Source organism: Pan troglodytes, chromosome 8 (genome assembly GCF_028858775.2).
Source record: "Pan troglodytes isolate AG18354 chromosome 8, NHGRI_mPanTro3-v2.0_pri, whole genome shotgun sequence".
Lineage (NCBI taxonomy): Eukaryota > Metazoa > Chordata > Mammalia > Primates > Hominidae > Pan > Pan troglodytes.
In genome coordinates, this window is record NC_072406.2 from 40,478,252 (window position 1) to 40,501,118 (window position 22,867).

Consider the following 22,867-nt stretch of genomic DNA (forward strand, 5'->3'; position numbering starts at 1 on the left):
GCCAGCAAGTTAATACCTGATCACACCTTTTATAGAGCACTTTGGTTAACAACATGTCTTCACAAATTAACTCATTTAACCTTCATAACAATAAGAAGCAGATGTTCTAAGAAGTGTTACTGTGTCTCTCAGAGATGGAGAAAGGCTAAGAAAGCTGGGTAGTATGACAAGGCAGTTATAAGGTAGAGCTGGACCTAAATTTAAGATAATCTGCTTCAAGCACAGTGCTTTTCCCACCGCAGTGCAGCTGTTATGAGCAGCTGCTGAAATAAAACAGCTTGATATTCTCCTGACTGAGTCCTCCCACTGACTCAAAAGGAGGGTTAGGTTGAGGTTGGGGCGGAGCTAGACCTCAAGAAGAAGCCAACAAAGTCACACACAGCGCTCCCCACCTGCGCTTGCGCAGGGGAGGAACACGCAGTCCGGAAAAACGCCGGGGATTCTGGGTCGCGCAGCCGTGGAGCTACCTCAAGGCGGAACTGGGGAGTCCAGGGCTTCGGCAGCCTGAACACCCGGTGTGAAAGGAAGGTGGCAGACGTGGAGCGGCGCGCATGCGCAGCAGCTCACTCCGCTGAAGGGCTGAGAGGCGCACCCGGGCGGCCAGCTGGGCTCGGAGCGGAACGGGGTCAGGATGGACGAGGACGTGCTAACCACCCTGAAGATCCTCATCATCGGCGAGAGTGGGGTGGGCAAGTCCAGGTGAGGCGGAGGTGCGGGTCGTGACGAGGGTGGCTGGGCTCTTTCTGCCCCGGTGGCTGCTGTCTCCTGGGCCGCGACGGGAACTGTAAACTGCAGCGGCGGGCTCGGGCCGGCTCCGCTCGCGCCCTCCTCGGCCTCTGGGCCGCGCTCTCCCGCGACGTCTGCTTCCCTCTCCCCACCCGCGCCTGCCTGGTTCCCGGCCTTTGCCAGGCCCAAGTTCTCTGGGTCGCTCTCCCTCCTGTAGCGCCGAGAAAACACCATTCCGAGGGCCGCCGCTCGGCCGGCCGGTTTGCTGCGCGGAGCTCAGGGCGTGGCGGGCTGGTTTGGGCCCGAATCCGGCCGGGGGCGCCTTGCCTGGAACCTCTCGGGGTTCAGGCTGCCTGTCACCCCGAGACCCGGGAGACATAACTTTCCCACTTGAGGGTTTCTGTGGGGCCTTCTCTAAATACATAATGTCCTCGGGAAGTTTCGTGACGCCTTAGGTCCCATTCCTGGCCTGTTTGGGCGCAGCTTAATGTCGATTCTTTTACTTTTTTATTAGTCGGCTGTGAAAGAACTGGATCTTGTGACTGCTGGAAAATTTCGCTTTAGTGTAAGGTCCGAGTGCTTCAGCCGTGGGCCACCTTTGAAAATAAAATGTAATTGTTATTTCTCATTTTGCCACATCCTGTGGGGACAGAAGATTAGTGTTGTGCTTTCATTTTTTACTTTTTCCTTGGGGAAAATAATATTGACAGTGGAGTTGAGTATAAGGTAAGACATGGATCTAGGTGGATGTTGCTAGAGGGCTGTGATTTCATCCAGGTCTTGGAACAGAGTTCTCCAGCTGATGTCATTCTTGCCATCTGATTATGAGTAGGTTATGTTCAAGGCCGTCCTGATCCTTAAACCACATTTGCACTCCAGGGGCTGTAATCAGTTTCATATTTTAGCTATACCTTCTGATACACGTATCTTTCAAATAATTTTTTGTATTTCATAAATTGAAATAGCCTTAATTCTACAAACTAGAATGAAAGCTCTCCTCAAATAACTTGTAAAAGTCACTTCATAAAGTCTTACTTTTTAAAAGCTTCTTCAGAATTTGAAAGCTTATGTAATATATTCTGATATTATTTACTTATTTATTTATTTATTTTTTGAGACGGAGTCTCGCTCTGTTGCCAGGCTGGAGTGCAGTGGCGGGATCTCGGGTCACTGCAACCTCCGCCTCCCGGGTTCAAGCGATTCTCCTGCTTCAGCCTCCCGAGTAGCTGGGACTACGGGCGCGCACTATCATGCCCAGCTAACTTTTGTACTTTTAGTAGAGATGGGGTTTCACCATGTTGGCCAGGATGGTCTCCATCTCTTGACCTCGTGACCCGCCCACCTCGGCCTCCCAAAGTGCTAGGATTACAGGCGTGAGCCACCAGTTTGACAACACATTTTCATAGTGTTCCTCATGTAATGTCCTCTGTGTCTACTGGAATGAAGGATTTGCACATACCAAGGAATAGAATGATGAAATACTATGAGTTAGCAAACCAGCATGATTTGTCTGTGTGTGTGTAAAAGGCGTGAGTAAAATTATTTACATCATCATCTATTATTGCACATACATATTTGAGTGTTAAAAAGTTAATGTAAACATTGTCTTAATAGGAATTTCACAGCCTTGTGATCTTTCTTTTTCTTTTCTCCTTTTTTTCCTTGAGATATCATTTAAGTTCAGGCATATGAAATTAGTGTTTTTGAAGTCAAGAATGGTTGGTTGTCATTTCATGTAGTTCAACCCAATACATGGTTGGTTAGCACTTTTTCTAAATGTATTGCATGGATGACAAGTTAGGGCATGTTAAAATTTTCTGGAAGGTTAACTGGAGTATATAAACAAAATTCCTCTGCTCTACCCGCTGTTTTTTTGAGACAGGGTCTTATGCTGTCACCCAGACTGGAGTGCAGTGGCATGATCATAGCTCACTGCAGTCTCAATCTCCTGGGCTCAAGTGATCCTCCCACCTCAGCCTTTTGAGTAGCTGGACTATAGGCACGAGTCACCATGTCTGACTAGTGTTTTTTTATTTTTTATAGAGAGGAGGACTCACTGTGTTGCCCAGGCTGTCTCGAACTCCTGAACTCAACAGATCCTCCTGCCTTGACCTCCCAAAGTGCTAGGAACATAAGCATGAGCCACCACAACCGGCCCTACTTCTAAAATTTTTTTCATAGATGGGATTTTCCTATGTTGCCCAGGTGGTCTCCAACACACAGGCTCAAGCCAAACTCCTGCCTCATACTCCTAAAGTGCTGGGATTACAGACACAAGGCATGACACCCAACCGAGGTTCTCCTTGTAGAGTAAGACCTGTTAAGTGGATTTATCAGTCTCCCTAGTTCATGCCACCGAAACAAAGAAACAAATTTACCGTGGGCCTAATCTGTTTTAAACTTTTTCCTCAATATGTAGCAATGGATTATCAACTGCTCGATGCAGGATTTTGTCACTTTATTTCTTTTGTGAAAGGATTACATATAGTGAGAAAGTTGTCTTATTTGTCTAGCTAGATATACATTATTGGCCTGTGTGATATGCTGTGGAAAACAATCTTAAACACTCTGGATAAGATGAGAATAAATGACTCCACTGAAATAGAATTCTATGCCTTTTAAAGTGAATTAGTACAAAAACATTTGCTGTGGATATGATCTTAAAGGATTGTTTTAACCAAGTTTGTTTCTATTTCATTACAGAGCTGGAGCTAGTGGAAGTGAGATAGCACTTGTGCTGTTGGGGAAAACAAAGGATATGTTTAATCTGAATTAGTGGATTACTTTCTAGTGTATTTCATAGTGTTAGAGTCTAAAGGGTATGTGATAGTAGTCAGGAGATCAGGATTATGAAACTGGGGCTGCCACTTGTGTGACCTTGTGTGTGATACTTGAATGCTGTAGGCCTTCATTTCAAAAGCGAGGGGGTTGGAATAGAAACCTCTCAGACCCTAAATGTGTAAGACTCCGATTCTGTGGCTAGGCCTGGTAAGGTAAAGAGTAGCAGAATATATCAAGAACTGGAAGGGATTAGAGAGACCTATTATCTAAATTGCTGTCCCTCCTTTGCCCCTTGCCTTCCCTTTTTTTTTTTTTTTTTGATGAATTTCATATGTAAATTTAAAAAATGCAGATTAGTTATAGTCACACTCTGTTTATTATAAATTTGGTCACATCTAAGTGCCATGGTAGTAGTTACTCCTTCCATCTCTACTTCTGCATGGGAAACATTTTGCTCCTTTAACTTTGAAAATATGAGGGTGTAAATATACAATACTATAAGAATGGTGCTTCTGCCAGGTGCAGTGGCTCATCCTGTAATCCTAGCTACTCGGGAGGCTGAGACAGGAGGATCTCTTGAGGCCAGGAGTTCGAGACCAGCTTGGGCAACATAACGAGACCATGCCTCTAAAAAAATAAAAATAAAAAAATTAGCCGGCCATGGTGATGCACACCTGTCATGCCAGTTACTTGGGGGGCTAAGGTAGGAGGATTAGTGAGCTGTGATTGTGCCACTGCATTCCAGCCTGGGTGACAGAGTGAGACCCTCTCTCTTAAAAAAAAAAAAAAAGTGTGCTTCTTAATTATTTTGAGATTGTCAGTTCTTTTCAAAATCTTAATAGAGAAATGGACTCTCTGTCCCTTTCAAAATCTAATAGAGAAATGGACTCTCTGCCTAGAAAAATGCACACATAGAATTTAGAATACTTTTTGGGCTACCAGGGTACCCCTGTCTAAGATCTGATGTATACCCAGAGCCTGTATTAAAATTTGTTGCTTCACACCATGCCACCAATTCCCTGCCTCTCCTTACAAAGTACTGTTAATAACAAAGGCCATTTAAGGATTAGCAATTATGAGAGAAAAACCTCTGGCTTTGTGTCTGCACATTGCCATATGTTCAATAAATAATACCCAATATCATCATTATTGTATTATTATTATGATATTATTACAACTAGTCTACAAGGTAATCTTAACTTATGTTTTTGTAGTAATATTTTCTGTGGTGACCACGTGTAGATATTATGTACCTTTTCTTAAATTATGGGTAACTGAGTATATTGGGAGAGAAGAAAAATTTTATAGGTAGTCTTTAAGAGTCTTACTAGTATTGTTACCTATGTTCCAAGTAAGTAAATATAGTCAAGATGTTAAGTAGATAAATCTAGAATTTGACTCTTCTTTTTTACTTTGATTTTATGATGCTGGTTTTATGGTAAACACAAGAAAACAAAACCAAGTAAGGGAGAGTTAATCGTTCAAATATAATTAATGACACTGGGTTTGGAAACTACCAGGAGGCCATTATGTTTTGCAGAAACTCTATGGACAAAACATACCTCTACCAGCAATAATCACAACCTGTAGAAAGAGTCATAAGATTTTTCTATAATTTAGATATCTGATGGCTGTTTCTTTGATTTTATTCATGCAAACAGGTCAATTAGGAGAGTCTTATATTTCAGAAGTTAACATGAGGGAAGATTGAATGACTTTAAAATCAAGGGCTTTAACAAAAGCTTAGATTTTATTTTTGAAGAGTTTCTAATAACTGACACTTCTGCTTCATAGTAAGTAAAATAATTCTGGAAGATGTAAAATCTTAGAGTACCCTTCTAATCTGGTGTCTTTTGCTTTTATCCTTTCTTTCTAGTTTCTTACCATTTCCTAGGTTTAGTCCTTTGTTCTCTCTTGCCATAACCATGGCGGTTGTCTTCCATTAATTTTCTTCCATTTTTTGTTAGTATTAACTTTTCAAAACAAAGAGCAGTACTTGTCTTAACTTTCTTTAAAAGCCTCCAGTAGCCTCCAGTTGCCTACTTGGTTTTACACACTCTACCTAGTGTTTGCCCGAGTCTACCTACTCTGTCCTGTGATCTTTCTTTTAACCTCTCTTTTTACTGTATCTTCTCTTAGGTAGTAGCCGTACTGCGTGTTACAGAATGCTCGGCTTTGATATATTTCTGGTTTTGCTTGAATTCAGAGTGGATTACACAATCAGATTTTTTAAAGCTAGTTTGTTGCATTCTAAGAGACTTTATTTTTTCCCTTTTCATCTATGTCAGTTAAAGCATGACATGCTGCTAATATCATTTTCTCAGAAGGACATACCAGAACAGTTAAAAAACAACTACAACAAAAACCCCCACCTTTTGTACTTGGGGGATTGTGTAGGAGAGCACGGGGAATATATTTCATAGTAAACTACTTTGCTCTTGGGATTTTTAAATTGCCTTTCTAGTAATTTAATTTTTCTGTGTATACCTGCTCTGAGGCAGTATTCCTAGGAACAGGCCTACATCAGTTATTTTTATCTGCATCTAATAATTTGTGACCAAATAATCATGAACACATTTATCATATGATTAGAAAATTCAAGTTCCCAACCTGTCTTTTTAATATCTCTTTCAGCCTGCTCTTGAGGTTCACAGATGATACGTTTGATCCAGAACTTGCAGCAACAATAGGTAAGCCTGTGTTTAAAAATTCTATAGAAATGGCCAGTATTTTCTTGCCTTTGGCCTTTTTAATCTAAATCCTTCTACCTTCCTCTCACCACCCCACTGCCTCCATGTCTGTTGAAATCTTATTTGTCCTTCAAGACTTAATTTTGGTATCATTAAATCTTTGAAGCCTTTCTAGATCTTACCAAGAGAAAAAAACTTCCTTATCTGTTGTCTCATGATACTTTATTAAAACTGCTAATGTGATTGTCTGTACACACATTTCTTTCCTATACTATGGATTGTCTTTTATTTTGTAATATACAACAGTTATTTGAATACTTATTGTATGCCAGGGACTGCTACTAAGAGGAGGGGTTATAATATTGAATAACAAACTTGGTCTCTGTCATCATGGACCTAACAGGGTGTGTTAATTTTGTATGTTCAGCATTTGCTACAGTGTTTGACATGTATTCTTATCTTCACATATGTATTGATACTAGTTATTAAGGATTGTTAGGAGCAATGATACTTAAATGCCTTTTAAGGATAAGATTTAGATCGCCTGAAAGTGGTTAGTCACACTAACTTATGAGAATATATGAGAAGATAGAGGTAAGTATTTTGGTATCATGTGTTTAGACTGCAGACAACATAAAGGGATGAAGAGACCACTTGGAATAGTTGAAAGGTAGCTGAGCTGAGTCAGAGCTAGATAATAGTCTTGGTTGACTTTGCCTTGAATTACATGTAATCTTGATGAAGTCACTTAACTTACTAACTTCATCTGTAAATTGGGAGGTTTTGGGGAGAGAGAATACTTTTTTTTTTCAGCTTTAAAATTTCATGATCTGATGAGGAGAATATAGTAAAGATGATCCTAGCATTATTGTTAGGGAAAATAAAGAGTTTCTCTTAACTGGCTTTATTTGTTTTCATTGATTGTATGTCTATTTTTAAAATTTTATTGTGAAACAATTTCAGACTCAAAGATTTGTAAAAATAGCACAAATAATTCTTATGTATCCTATTAAATTACTCCAAATGTTAATGTTTGTCACATTTGCTTTATCATTCTCTCTCTACACACAGTATTCTTTTTTTAAAAAATGAGAGTAGATTGTAGACATGATGTCTTCAATGTCTGCATATTTTAATGTGTATTTCTTAAATGAACATAGATATATTTTATTGTCTATACACAGATTTTATCAGTTGTCCCATTAATGTCCCATATAGCAAAAGACAAATAATTGTTTCGGGTCCAGGATCATACACTGATTTTAGTTATTTCTCTTTAGCCTCTTTTATTTCATTTAATTAATGAATTAATTTATTTTCGAGACAGAGTCTAGCTCTGTCGCTCAGGCTGAGTGCAGTGGCAGCATCTCAGCTCAGTGCAACCTCCTCTTTTCAGGTTCAAGTGATCCTCCTGCCTCAGCCACCCAAGTAGCTGGGACTACAGGCACATGCCACTACGCCTGGCTAATTTTTTTTTGTATTTTTGATAGAGACGGGGTTTACCATGTTGGCCAGGCTGGTCTTGAGCTCCTGACCTCAAGTGATCTACCCACCTCGGCCTCCCAAAGTACTGGGATTGCAGGTGTGAGCCACCGTGTCGAGCCTCTTCAGCCTCTTTTAATCAGCAATTCTTCAGTCTTTATTTGCCTTTTCAGGGCCTTGACATTTTTGAAGAGTAAATAGTTATTTTGTAGAATGTCTCTCAATTTGTGTATGTCCAGTATGTCCTTAACGGTTAGATTCAGGTTATGCAGTTTTGGCAGCAATTCCACAGAAGTGTTTTTCAGAACATAGTGTCAGGAGGCACATTGTGTCTGTTTATCCCATTTACTGGTGGTGGGACTTTGGTTATTTGAGGTGATATATGCCAACTTACTCCTCTGTGAAGTTATTATTTTTCCCTTCATAACTAATATATTTCTTGTAGAGAGATACATTGAGACTGTATAGGTATCCTCCTTCTTACACTTTTTGCCCTCCTGTTGTAGCATCCATTGATAATTCTTGCCTGTGACAAGTGATAAGGACAGTATATGATCTTTTCATTCCAACTGTGATGGTTATCCAATGGGGATTTTTTAAAAATGCCATCACTCTGTCTATGTATCTTGTTTGGAATTCTGTAAGTAAGAGCTCTTTTTTTTTTCTTTTTTTGTGAGGCAGTGTCTCACTGTGTTGCCCAGGCTGGCCTGAGACTCCTGGGCTCAAGTGATCCTCCTGCCTCAGCCTCCCAAGTAGCTGGAACTACAGCCATGTACCACCATGCCCTGCTCAGGAGGAGCTCATGTTTGTTTGTTTCTTTTTCTTCATATGAACTCATGGTGCCTCTAAATTTTCAATAAATTAGGCATTACTTAGCTTTTGCATGATATTAAGATTTACAGATTTACTCTTATTTGTGTCATAGGAAAGGGAATCATTTAAAACACGAATTCAAAATCCATTGTAATTTGGCTTTGTTGTATTATAATAATAATTATTATTATTTAATTTTATTTATTTATTTTTAGACACAGTCTTGCTCTGTTGCCCAGGCTGGAGTGAAGTGGCACAACCTTGGCTCACTGCAGCCTCCACCTCCCCATTCAAGTGATTCTGGTGCCTCAGCCTCCTGTGTAGCTGGGACTACAGGCATGCACCACCACACCTGGCTAATTTTTGTATTTTTAGTAGAGATGGGTTTTGCTATGTTGGCCAGTCTGGTCTTGAACTCCTGGCCTCAAGTGATCCACCCACCTTGGGCCTCCCAAAGTGTTGAGATTATAGGTGTGAGCCACTGTGCCCATACTGGTGTATTATTTACTCCTATAAAAAATTACTTAGTAGTAAAACCTTATTTTGGTCAGAACCTGCCTGAGTACGTATTGGTATTGGCTAGCCAGGAGGAGAGCAGTAGCAACTGGCAGGAAAATAAACTTGCCTAAAGTTAAAATTTTACTGAAGGAATGAACATACATATAATATTAACTGTCTTCATTACAAACCCAAATGGAATTTGGGGACTTGTAGCATGACAAATCGTGGGTTGTCTTTATTACTAAAAAGGCTTTGTCTTCTGCAAAGACAAATACTAAGATTATAGTATGCTGGTGAAAATATATGTAATTTGTTCCCCAAATAGGCCCTAGATCTTGAATATGCTGAACAAAATATCTTTTACATTGAAGCATCAGATTACTTTCAGCCTTAGGTAATAACATATATATATATATATATTTTTTTTTTTTTTTGGAGACAAGAGTCTCGCTGTGTTGCCCAGGCCGGAGTGCAGTGGTGCATGATCTCAGCTCACTGCAATCTCCGCCTCCCAGGTTCAAGTGATTCTTCTGCCTCAGCCTCCCAAGAAGCTGGGATTGCAGGTGTGTGCCACCATGCCTTGCTAATTTTTAATGTTTTTAGTAGAGATGGGGTTTTACTATATTGGCCAGGCTGGTCTTGAACTCCTGACCTCAAGTGATCCACCCACCTCAGCCTCCCAAAGTGCTAGGATTACAGGTGTGAGCCACCACGCCCAGCCCACACATGAGTTTTAAACATAAAAACAATTACTTAACGGCCTTGTGAAAATTAGTGTTTTATGAAAATTGGTATTTTACCCCACAGTAAAATGGTAGTAAGGAAAGTGTATTGTTACCTTTTAGTAACTTAGTGAGACACTTAAGTTTCTGTCTTGCATAAAATACTCTTTTAAGATAATTGTTGGATTTGGGATTTGCAGATGGTACTATAAAGTTAGCATTCTTCTTTCTTGGCAATTAGCTAAAAACAACAAAGAGAGGGAGAAACTGACACACAAACCCAGCATTCCACTAAACTAGAAGACAGTTAAAAACCCCAAGCCACAAAATAGGTGGAAATGTTGCCAGGAGCAGTGGCCATCAGGCTGGCTGCCTGTGGGAAGAAGTAGGTAGGATGCCGTGGCTGTGGAGCTCAGAGACAGCAAGAAACACCCATGAAACTGCAAGGCCCCCCTGAGGTATAAAACCTAAACCCCTTGTTTACAAAAGTGAAGTGGGTTTCTTCAGCTCAAGGCAGGAGCTTTCCTGCACCTGGTTTAATTCTAAGAAGTCGGGGAAATGAAGCCAAACAAGGAGTCACATAAACAAGCCATTTTTGCAGGAAGTAATATGTGTCTATCTCTATAGCAGTTGGGGAGGAGATGACTGCATTGTGAAAAACCTCCAGACTGCCTGTCTGCATTGGCTGTTGAGAAGTAAAATGCTAAACTGTCTCTTAGGTAAATCTCTGAATCACGAAAAAGTTGTCAGTCCAGAACTGGAGGCACTCTGGCCTTCTGCATAAACCTCCTACAAATATCAGGTTCTGGACAACCAGCACTTCTTCAGAGATGAATAATCAAAAGGAATTCATTAAGCTTGACTGCCACAAATGTTTGGAAATAAAAAAGGAAGAAAGAAACAGAAAAACAAAGGACAGATGAAGAACAGTAACCTAAAATATTGCCATAAAGAAGATGAATATTGTGATCAAACATTTTGCCATGAGTTTAGAAAACTTAATGAAGTATTTACTGCTGAGAGCACAACGCACTTGACATAAGAGGCCGGGGAAGAAATAGAATGATTGCATGAGAAAATGCAAGGTAAGCTGATTGAGTGGAAAGAAAAATAAATGAAATTAGAAAATAAAACTATTACTGAAATGAAGATGAAATTGAAAGGATCACATAGATAATAGAGAACTGTGGAAAATACAATAAGAGACAGAGTCTAGAAATGGAAAAAGCAGGTAGAATTTACCAAAATTAATGAAAACGTTAAAACGAATTAGAAAATGATAGATATGGAAATCAGAAAAGGAAATCCAACATATGCATATTTGAGACTAAGAAGGAAACATAATGAAACACAAATATTTAAAAATATAGTACAAGATAACATTTCTGACATAAAAATAAACATTCATACACACAAAATTGCAAGTTTTTTTGTTTTTTGTTTTTTTTTTTCTTTGAGGCAGGGTCTTGTTCTGTCGCCAGGTTGGAATGCAGTGGCACAAACATAGCTCACTCCAGCCTCAACCACCTGGGCTCCAGTGATCTGCTTGAGCCTCCTGAACTGGAACTACAGGCACGTGCCACCATGCCCGGGTGATCTTTGTATTTTTTTAGAGATGGGGTCTCACCAAACTGTTGCCCAGGCTGGTTTTGAACTCCTGGGTTCAAGCAGTCCTCCTACCTTGGCCTCCCAAAGTGCTGGGATTGCAGGTGTGAGCCACTGCTCTCAGCCTGCAAAAATATCTCGACCAGTTTTTTTGTTTGTTTGCTTATTACATAGGAGTGTTTGATAAAAGATAGTATTAGGTTTCTTTTTCTGCTATGACAGGATCACATGGTGGTCCTTAATCAGGTACTTATCTAAGTAATTGGTAGCATAGATGGAATTGGTAAGCATGGAAATTAGATCCTGTAGAAATTAGTTATACTAATTTTATATAATCTGATTAAATAGGCACAATTTGCTTTAAGTTTTTTATTTTTTTATTTACCCTGTTTTATGTACCTTTTGACTATAAAAAGGGTGCTTTAAAAACTATTTTCAAATAAAAACCTAGAAAATGAATGTAAAACCATTTTTCTACTTCAGACTGGGTCACAACATATTTCTTAATCTATTTTAAGACTTATAATTGTTAAAATATGTGAAAATGTCTTTTGAGGGTTGGTATATTTCAACTACAGTTAGACAAATTGTGGTTGTTATGGGTTGATGTTATTTCCTTAGTGAGCTTTCAAAAATACCTATGACTTCTGCTGGGCACAGTGGCTTATGCCTATAATCCCAGCACTTTGTGAAGCCAAGGCAGGAGGATCACTTGAGCTTGGGAGGTCAAGGCTGCAGTAAGCTGTGATCGTACCACTGTATTCTAGCCTGGGTGACAGAGCAAGACCTGTCTCAAAAAAAAAAAAAATTTTTTTTTTCATGACAAACTTAAATAATATTGGAATTATCTGTTCTTTAAAGGTTACATTTTACCTGTTGAATCAATCTGATCCTCCTTCCTTCTTTATCATTCCAACCTCTTTAAGTTTTCTATTCTTAGAATAGTCTTGGGAGTGTAACTTGGAAAGTATTCATTTTCTCTTAAGATAGTTGCACATAGTATTATTTTAAACTTTTCATTATCTGTGATCGTGGCTCTTCATTTCTAAAATTGTCTATTTTTGTTGTCTTTTCCTAAGGAATGTATCTTATTTTATTGTTTTGAGGATTGCTTTAATTTTTTTCCCTCGTTCTTCCTGCTTTTCTTTTGGTGTTATTTTTTTGGTTTGTTAAGATAAATATTAAGTCCCCTCATTTTTAATGCTTATTCTTTGTTAAAGATGTTCTCTAAGAACCAATTCTGTGTTCCATAGGTTTTGGTATGGAGTGTTTCTTTGTCATTGCTCTGGATACTTTGAATTTTCAGTTTAGTTTTCCCCTTTGAACATTTGAAATCTTTGGGCCAGGCGCAGTGGCTCACGCCTGTAATCTCAGCACTTTGGGAGGCCGAGGCAGGTGGATCACTGAAGGTCAGGAGTTCGAGACCAGCCTGGTCAACATGGTGAAACCTCCCATCTCCCCTAAAAATACAAAAATTAGCCAGGCGTGGTGGCAGGTGTGTGTAATCCTAGGTACCTGGGAGGCTGAGGCAGGAGAATCACTTAAACTCAGGAGATGGAGGTTGCAGTGAGCCAAGATCGCACCACTGCACTCCAGCCTGGGTGACAGAGAGAGACTCCATCTCAAAAAGAAAAAAAAAAAAAAAAAGAAATCTTTGATTTCTATACCTTAGTCTATATTCCTTAGGCTATACCTTAGTCAGAAGGCTGGGGCTAAATCCAGCCTCCCAACTTCTAATTTGGAATTCTTTTAATTATTTCACAGTATATCAACCACAGATTTGACCTGAATGTCAAAGAATGCTAAATATAATTAAGAGGGAAGCAGTAAAAAAATATGTTAATTAATTAAATGTGCCTGGGTCCACTTCTCTTAATAATTCAAATTATCAGCTAGAGTTGAAAAAGAAGTAAGAAAAGGTTGAAAATAGATGAACCAGGCAAATGCAAAAATGGTATGGTAAAATATAGCCTAAGTTAGGTAGAATTTAAGGTTAATGCACTGGACAGAATAAAGTGGATAGTATGTAATGCTGGCCCAGTAAATTAACTAAGCAGCTATAACAGTCATAAACAAGTAGGCACCAAACATAGAAGCTCTCTATAAAAGCTTCAAAACACAAGAAAAGAATTCAATGAGGGCCAGGTGCAGTGACTCACACCTGTAATCCCAGCACTTTGGGATGCTGAGGAGGGCGGATCACCTGATTTCAGGAGTTCAAGAACAGCCTGTCCAACATGGTGAAACCCCGTCTCTACTAAAAATACAAAAATTAGCCAGGCGTGGTGGCTCACACCTGTAGTCCCAGCCACTCGGGAGGCTGAGGCAGGAGAATCACTTGAATCCGGGAGGCAGAGGTTGCAGTGAGCTGAGATTGTGCCACTGCACTGCAGCCTGGGCGACAGAGCGAGACTCTGTCTCAAAGAAAAAAAAAAGAATTTGATGAAAATACAGTTATATTAGATTTGCTGCATTTCTTTTGTAGATAGATAGACCCAAAAGATACAGATAAAGGCATAGGGAATTGGACTAACAAAATCAGCAAATCTTTTGAATAAAGACCTCACTACTTTAAAAGCCCATGGAACAATTATACAGAATCAATCTCAGACTTGACAACAACAAAGTAAATCCTAAATTGAAAAGAAGTAGAGGTTTTACAATACACATTCTTGATAATTTATTCTTTCAGAAAATATGTTTGACCTATTGTGTTTCTTACATATGAGTTCATAGCAGCATTTAAAAAAAATTATACATTAAAGTTGATTTTTTTGGTATACAGTTTGATTTTTAACATATGTATTAAAACAAATGTTTATGGTCATATAATTGCCACCACCACAGTCAGCATACCAAATAGTTCCATCATCCCCAAAGCTACCTGGTGCTATCCCTTTCTGTTCTATTCTAGTCTGGTCCTCCTGCCTCTAACCTCAGCAGCCACTTACCTGGTCTCTAGTTTTATCTTTTTTGAGAATGTCATGTAAGTGGAATCATATGGTATGTTACCTTTTTTTTTTAAATTATACTTTTAAGTTTTAGGGTACATGTGCACCTCTGAGACTGCTTTCACTTAGCTTAATGCCTTTGAGCTTCATCCAAGTTCCTGTGAATTGTTTGTTCCTTTTTATTGCTGAGCTATATTCCATTGTGTGGATGTACCACAGTTTTAGTTGGTTTATCTATTCATCAATTGTAAGACATTTGTGTTGTTTCCAGTTTTTAGTGATTATGAATAGTCCTGTTGTAAACATTCAGGTATAGGATTTTGTATGAATACTAATTTTTATTTCTTTAGAATACATACCCAGTAATGGAATTGGTGGGTCATATGATAAATGCATATTTAACTTTGGAAAACAGTTTGGCCATATTTTTATAAAGTGGTTGTATCATTTTTACATTCCCACTAGCTTCATATGAGAATTCTTGTTCTTCTATACCCCTCACGTATTATATATCTACGAGCAGCCTTATTTAAATTTTAACCATATTTTCAAATGAGTAAGTAGGTATGTGTTCAGATCTCATTGTGGTTTAATTTGAATTTCGCTAATGACTAATGAGGTTGAGTATCTTTTTAACGTCTATATGCACATTTATATAGGCTGTATATATGTATTTTTTTGCAGTGTCTGTTCAAGTCTTTCATTAATTTTTAAGTGGGTTTTTTGCTTTTTTTTGGGCTTTGAGAGTTTTTAAAATATATTCTGCATTTAAGTCTCTTATTAGATGATATATGCTTTGCAAATGTTTTCCTCCCAGTCTCTGGCTTGTTTTTTCATTCGTGTAAAAGTATATTTCTAACAGCATATGTTTTTTATTTTGATGAAATCTAACTTCTTAATTTTTCCGTTTATGGATGATGATTTCAGTGTTGTATCTTTTGCCTGACAGAAGATTGCAGTGATTTTCCCCTATATTTTCTTCCAGAAGTCTTATAGTTTATAAAGTGTTACATTAAGTATAATTTTTTGAATTAATTTTTGAATACAGTGTGAGGTATGAAGTTCTTTTTTTTCCTTTTGCATATGGATATCCAGTTGTGCTAACACTATTAGTTGAAAAGACTGTCCTTTCTACACTGAAGTGCTTTTGCACTTTTGAAAAATTATCAGTTGATATGAAACATATGAAGAACAACACATAATAAACCAACAAAACGAAGTGGGGTTTATCCCACATAGGAAAAGTTGGTTTAACATTAAAAAAAAATCAATGCATACTTCACTACTTTAAACTAAAAAAGAAATATCACGTAATCATCTCAATAGATGCAGAAAATGCATTTGAAAAAAATCCATCATGTATTCTTGATAACATCTTTCAGTAGACTGTGAATAGAAACCTGATAAAGGATATCTATAAAAAACATACAACTAACATCATACTTAATGATAAAATAAAGAATGTTTTCCCCTTAATATGAGGAACAAAATAAGAATATAAGCTCTCACCACTTCGGTTGTACTAGAAATTTTTAGCCAGGGCAGTAAGACAAGAAATGCATCCAGATTGGAAAAGAAGAATGTAAAAATCCACAGGAATACAAAATCCATATTTATAGTATCAATTGTATTTCTGTTTATTAGTAATGAATAAAAGGAAGATGAAAAATTTAAATACAATTTTAAATAAAAATCTACGGAATACCCAGGGCTAAATTTACTGAAATTTGTCAAAGACCTGTAATACTGAAAATTACAAAATACTTTCAGATTAATTTTTAAAGACCTAAATGAATGGAAAGATATAACTTTTTCAGTAGCCATAAGATTTAATATTGCTAAGAGGTCAGTTCTCCCCAAAGTGATCTATAGATTCAACATAATCCCTATCAAAATCTCAGCAGGCTTTTATTTTTAAATCAACAAGCTGATTCTAAAATTCACTAGGAAATGCAAAGGAAGTAGACTAGCCAAAACAACTTGGAAAAAAACCAAAGCTTTATCACCGTTGAGTATGACATTAGCCATGGGTTTTTCATATATGGTGTATATCATGTTGAGGAAATTCCCTTCTATTCCTAGTTTGTTGAGTGTTTTATCATGAAAGGGAATTGAATTTTGTCAAATGCATTTTCTGCATCAAGATGATGATCATGTGTTTAAAAACCTTCATTCTTTTAATGCGATGTATTACTTTGATTCATTTTTCTTAAAGTTCAACTGTTCTTGCATTCTGGGAATAAACTTGATTGATTACTGATTCAATCTTCTTACTAGTTATGGGTCTATTCAAGTTTTCTATTCATGAGTAAATTTTGGCAGATTGTGTATTTGTTAGAATTTGCCCATTTAATTATGTTATCCATTTCGTTGACATAACGGTTGTTCATAGTATTCTCTTATGATCCTTTTTTTTCTGTAAAATTGGTAGTAATGACCCTGTTTTCATATCTGAGTTTTGTAATGTAAACCTTTTCTCTCACTCTCTTTTTTTTTTTTGAAGTTAATCTAGTTTAAAAGTTTGTCTATTTTGTTGATCTTTAAGAAAAAACAACTTTGGTTATCAGTTTTCCTTATTGTGTTTTATTCTCTAATTATCTTTGCTCATATTATTTATTACTTCTGCCCTGCTAGCTTTGCACAGAGTTTACTCTTCTCTTTTAGTTCCTTAAGGTATAAAGTTAGGTTATTGATTTGAAGTTTTATTTCCTTTATAATATATTCATTTACAGCTATAAATTTCTGTGCCGGGCATGGTGGCTCATGCTTGTAATCCCAGAACTTTGGGCGTCCAAGGCAGGCAGATTACCTGAGGTCAGGAGGTCGAGATCTGTCTGGCCAACATGGTGAAACCCCGTCTCTACTAAAAATACAAAAATTAGCCAGGCATAGTGGCGGGCACCTGTAATCCCAGCTACTAGGGAGGCTGGGATGGGTAAACCACTTGAACCCAGGAGGCAGAAGTTGCAGTGAGCCGGTATCGCACCACTGCACTCCAGCCTGGGTGACAGAGCAAGACTCCATGTCAAAAAAAAAAAAAAAGAAAGAAAATTTTTTTTCTCTTAACATTTCTTTCACGGCATTCCCTAAATTTTAATATATTGTATTTTTATTTGTCTCAAGGCATTCTCTAATTTTTTTTCTGTGATTTTATTGGTTGTTTAAAAGGGTATTGTTTCATTTTCACGTATTTGTGAATTTGCCAGTATTCCTTCTGTTATTAATTTCTAGGTTTATTCCATTGTAATCAGAAAAATGGTTTGCATGATTTCGGTTTTTTAATATGTATTAAGACTTGTTTTGTAGCCAACATATGGCCTATCCTGGAGAATGTTTCATGTATACTTGAAAAAAATTTGTTGTTATACGGAGTATTCTGTTGGCTCTAATTGGCCTTCAAACCCTTTGTTTTCTGTTGATAATATATCTCAGTACACTATTCATAATTGGAAGTGGTGTATTAAAATCTCCGACTGTTTATCCTATGAAAAAGACACTTTCACATGCATCTTTATAGCAGCACAATTCACAATTGCAAAAATATGGAACCAGCCCAAATGCCCATCAATCAATGAGTAGATAAAATGTGGCATATGCATACCATGGAATACCACTCAGCCATAAAAGGAACAAAATAATGACATTTGCAGCAAACTGGCTGGAACTGGAGATCATTATTCTAAGTGAAGTAACTCAGGAATGGAAAACCAAACATTGTATGTTCTCATTTATAAGTGATAGCTAAGCTATGAAGACACAAAGGCATAAGAATGATACAGTGGAACTTGGGGACTCGGGGAAGAGTGGGAGAGGGATGAGGGATTTAAAAAACTACACATTGGGTACAGTGCACACTGCCCGGTTGATGGGTGCACCAAAATCTCGGAAATTACCCTGAAGAACTTATCCATGTAACCACATACCACCTGTTCCTAAAAACCTATTGAAATAAAAAAAAAATAGGATAAAGTATATGGGAGGATTTAAAAAAAAAACAAAAGGGTGATGTGCTCTGGTTCTGCAGGGAGCGGAAGGGGAGACGCATGGAAGCTCCGTGTTTGGGACCCTCCCAGACCTCATCCTTATGTGTTTCTCTTTTTGGTTGGTCCTGATATTGTATCCTTTGTAATGAAACTGTAATTGTAAAAATCTAAATAAAATGTAATTTGTGGAAAAAAAAAAAAAGACGTTTTGAAATTCAGTCAGGCAATAAAAATAATCAGTATTTTCAGTGGAGGGCTTGTGTTTAGGAAAATAAATAAATAAATAAATAGAATCTCTGACGGTTGTAACACTATTTTTCCATTTAATTCTATCAAGTGTTTGCTTCGTATATATTGGACTTCTGTTCTGTGGTGTATATGTTTATAATTGTTGTATCTTCTTGAGAATTGGCCTTTTTATCAAAATATTTTGTTTTAGTCTCCTAACAGTTTTTGACTTAAAGTCTATTTTGTCTGATTTTAGAATAATTACCTTTGCTATCTTTTGGTTACTATTTGTATGGAATATCTTTTCCTGTCCTTTCACTCTCAACCTATATTTGTTTCTAGACCAAAAGTGAATCTCTGATAGAAAGCATGTAGTTGAATTTTTAAAAAGTATTCTGCCAATCTTTTGATAGGAGAGTTTATTCTATTTGCATTTAATATACCAATAAGGAAGGACTTCTGCCATTTTGCTATTTATTTCCTTAAAGAGTTTTTGTTCCTGAATTCTTACCATTACTGCCTTCTTATCTGTTTAGGGATTTTTCATAATAATATGCTTCGACTCTCTTCACATTTCCTTTTTTATCTATATTCTATATATATTTTCTTTGTGATCTATTTCAGTAAATTCTGGTAGCTTTTAATCTTTCAAGGAAATTGTCCATTTTTATCTGAATTGTCAAATTTATTGGCATAAACTTGTCATAACATTCTGTCATTCCTTTAACTTCTGTACAATCTATAAATGGTGTGATTTTTTTCATCCTTTGTAATGATTTTTTTTGTCTTCTTTTTCCTGATCAATTTGACTAGAAGTTTATCAGTTTTATTGGTTTTCTTATAGAAGCAACTTTTGGATTCATTGATTTTTGTTGTTGTTTTTCTGTTTTTAATTTCTGGTTTGAACTTTATTTTCTTTCTTCTACTTCTTCGGATTTAATTTGCTGCTTTTTCTATTGTCTTAGTTTAGAAGCCTAGGTCATTGATTTTAGATCACTTTTCTTTTCTAATATGGGTGTTTAGTGCTATAAATGTTCCTATAAGTATTGCTTAAGTGGCATCATACAAATTTTGATGTTGTTTTTCTTTTTGTTTAAAATATTTAATTTAAAATACTTAGAACAATTTCATTATGATGTCTCTGAGTTTTTCTTCTTTTTTTTTTTTTTTGCTAGGGGCTTATTGAGCTTTTTTGATCTGTGGATTTATATTTTTCATCAAATTTGAAATTTTTCAGCCATTATTTCTCAGATATATTTTCCCCCCTTCTCTCTTCTTTTTCCTCAACTCCATTGTTTGCATATTAGGCTGCTTGAAGTTGTCCCACAGATGATTGATGGTCTCTCATTTTCTTTGAACCTTTTCTTTCTACTTCCTTTTGGGTAGTTTCTGTTGCTGTGTCATCACATTCACTGATGTTTTCTTCTGCAGCGCCTAATTTGCTGTTAATCCCATCCAGTGTATTTTTCATCTCAGACATTGCCATTTTTGCCTTTTTTTTTTTTTTTTTGAGACAGGGTCTTGCTCTGTTATCCAGGCTGGACTGCAGTAGCACAACCACGGCACATTTCAGCCTTGACCTTTCAGGCTCGATCCATCCTCGTACCTCAGCCTCCTGAGAAGCTGGGACTACAGGCGCAAGCCACCATGCCTGGCTAATTTTAAAAGTTTATTTTTGGCTGGGTGTGGTGGCTCACGCCTATAATCGCAGCACTTTGGGAGGCCGAGGCGGGCGGATCATGAGGTCAGGAGATTGAGACCATACTGGCTAACACGGTGAAACCTCGTCTTTACTAAAAATACAAAAAATTAGCCAGGCGTGGTGGCAGGCGCCTGTAGTCCCAGCAGCTCGGGAGGCTGAGGCAGCAGAATGGCATGAACCCGGGAAGCAGAGCTTGCAGTGAGCCAAGATCACTGCCACTGCACTCCAGCCTGGCCAACAGAGCAAGACTCCGTCTCAAAAAAAAATAAATAAATAAAAATGTATTTTTGTCAAGACGAAGTCTCGCTGTTTTGCCGGGGCTGGTCTTAAACTCCTGGCCTCAAGCGATCCTCCCACCTTAGCCTCTCAAAGTGTTGGAATTACAGGCGTGAGCCACTGTGCCCAGCCCATTTTCATCTTTAGAAAGTTCTGTTTGATCCTTTTTTATGTCACTCATGTCTACTTTTTGAACATGTGGTGTACAGTTGTAACATCTGTGTCAGTTCTGAGTCAGTTTCTATTGATTGATTTTTCTCCTCTTCAACAAGATGTGTGCTTCTGCTTCCATTAATATCTTCTGGTCTCCCATTCACATATATCTACTGTTGAGTTCATATTTTCTTTGGCCTTTTTCATGAAGGTTATTTTAGTTAAAACTAGATAATATAGTTAATGGAGCCTTTGAAATAAGCAGTAAGTGCAACATGAAAATTTACCAGTGTGCCTAAAAAAAGATTCTTGCAAAGAAACTGAATTAAAGATCATATTAAAAATGCAAACACAAATGAACAAGGAAAAGCTGAGATGACAGTTCTTCTGTTTCTGTTGTGAGCTCCATGTTATCCACATGAAGATATTGAAGACACAGTTTAATCAAATTGGGTAAGAAACTGGCAAAATCAAATCTCTCAAAAAGACTCCCACTGCTGCTACCAATTAAGATAAATTATCAGCCACTTAACAAAAGAGAAGCATGATGAAGAAGCAGTTTTAGCATGTGAGATCTGAAGAGCTCAATTGCTGCATGTGAGATTCACCAGAGGAACCTAGGGAAGATGACTGGGGACTTTAGGGGTTTGGATTTAGATTAGGTGCCCCTTCAGGCTACCTGTGTCTGTTGGCTTTGATGGCAGGACGACAGTGGTCAGTGTCTCCTGTGGATGGTATTGGTAAGTTTCAGATATAATATGTCAAAAGCATAACTTAGAGACATTGTTAGTTATCCACATGCAAATTATTCTTATGTCAGAGACAGTCATTAGACTGTTCACAACAAACTTGCAGAACCAGAAAATAATAATAGAGAAAGAGGAGTTGGGGTATGGGAAGAAAACACATACATTCTGGAAGCGGTGGGTTTCTTTTCTTGGGTAAACAAATTAGCTGATAGTTAGGAAAGATGCTTGTCTGCTCTTGAACATGTATCTGGGATTATTAAGGAAAAAAATTAGTTCTTTATATACTCCCTGAAAAACCTTGAGAATTTAACTGTAGAGTGTGCATGACAGAGGCTATCTCTGTGTAGTGTCTGCCAGTGGCTGTCATTTAGTACCTGCACCAAGTCAGAACCATTTTCCTCCTCTGAATTTTCTCAGGGTTTGTGCTTTGCTTTTTTTTTTTTTTTAAAGCAATAGGAAGAAAATGTAGATAATTTCATGTTGTTTATGTAGATGGTTCCACTTTTAAAATGGCATAGTAACTTCTTTATTTAGACCTGGTTAATACAAGATTATTTAGCATGTGGGATTTTTTGTTTGGCTGTGAAGAAATTTTATATTTAGGTTTTTGTTGGGCTATGTAATCAGCACTGTCCTTTTACTAATGGCTGCCCATCATTCTAGGCTTTATCAACTCCTTTATCACCCCAGCTCAAAACACCAAACTTAAAAATATATATATTTGGTATACAGAAAGACCTGGCATAATGCACATTTTGAATGTGCATTTTTATTACCGAATTTGTATATGTAATGGATCACCACAAGTCTTCCAAGAATTACGAATATATTTCCATATTGGTGACAGGTGTTCTATTAAGCATTTAGTATGTGAGGGTGCTGTTCATCTTAGTTGGGGCTGTTCTGAATTAATTGTGACAAGCTAATAAGATCTTTTGAAAGTTTCTTTCCAAGCTTCTTGAGCTAATGTTTTCCCTCTGGCCAGTGGGGTAGACTGAACTCTTTAAAGACATGTGGGCAGTTGCTGTTCATTTAAGCCAGATGGCATGTGTCAACTCCTTTTCCTGGAAAGGGAGAGGTTTCTTTTTTGGCTGCTGTAATAAAGCCTTGTGTGACTTCTTATGAAACTCTTTTCTTTACATAAATTAGTACTTATAGAAGCTTTTCATAGAACTTTGGGCACTCCTCTTTCACTTATGAAGATTCTTAGATGGTTGTATATAAATGTTTTCATGTATAAATTGTTTTATTGAAATTGTGCTGTAGCAAGTTATTGATTAGGTTATTACATAAAAATAGTATTTTTTTAGGATAAAAATAAAGAGATTATATGACAAGGAGTGAGTGGCCCTTTAATATTTTTACCGGTTCCCCAAGCTGCTTACAGTCAAGATCTGAGTTAGTAACCACTAACTTTAAAAATAATAAACATTTTTTAAAGAAGAGAGGTTTTCCCCCTGGCTGTAAGAATAATACAGGGTCATTCTAAAAGGGATAATTGAGAC

General features: G+C 37.4%; 1 protein-coding gene across 3 annotated transcripts in view; it reads left to right on the forward strand.

Annotated features, from left to right (window-relative positions):
• The first annotated feature begins 308 nt into the window (after positions 1–308).
• The window catches only part of RAB18 (RAB18, member RAS oncogene family), a 35,954-nt gene continuing 13,395 nt past the window's right edge, over positions 309–22,867 (forward strand). The window contains exons 1-2 of one of the 3 annotated variants that reach the window (XM_016962834.3): positions 309–699; positions 6,142–6,197. In XM_016962834.3, coding sequence (XP_016818323.1) covers positions 632–699; positions 6,142–6,197 — 124 coding nt within the window. In that variant the 5' untranslated portion in view covers positions 309–631. The remainder of the gene's footprint in view (positions 700–6,141; positions 6,198–22,867) is intronic. The other 2 variants (XM_054660883.2, XM_016962835.4) reach the window with 2 other exon arrangements.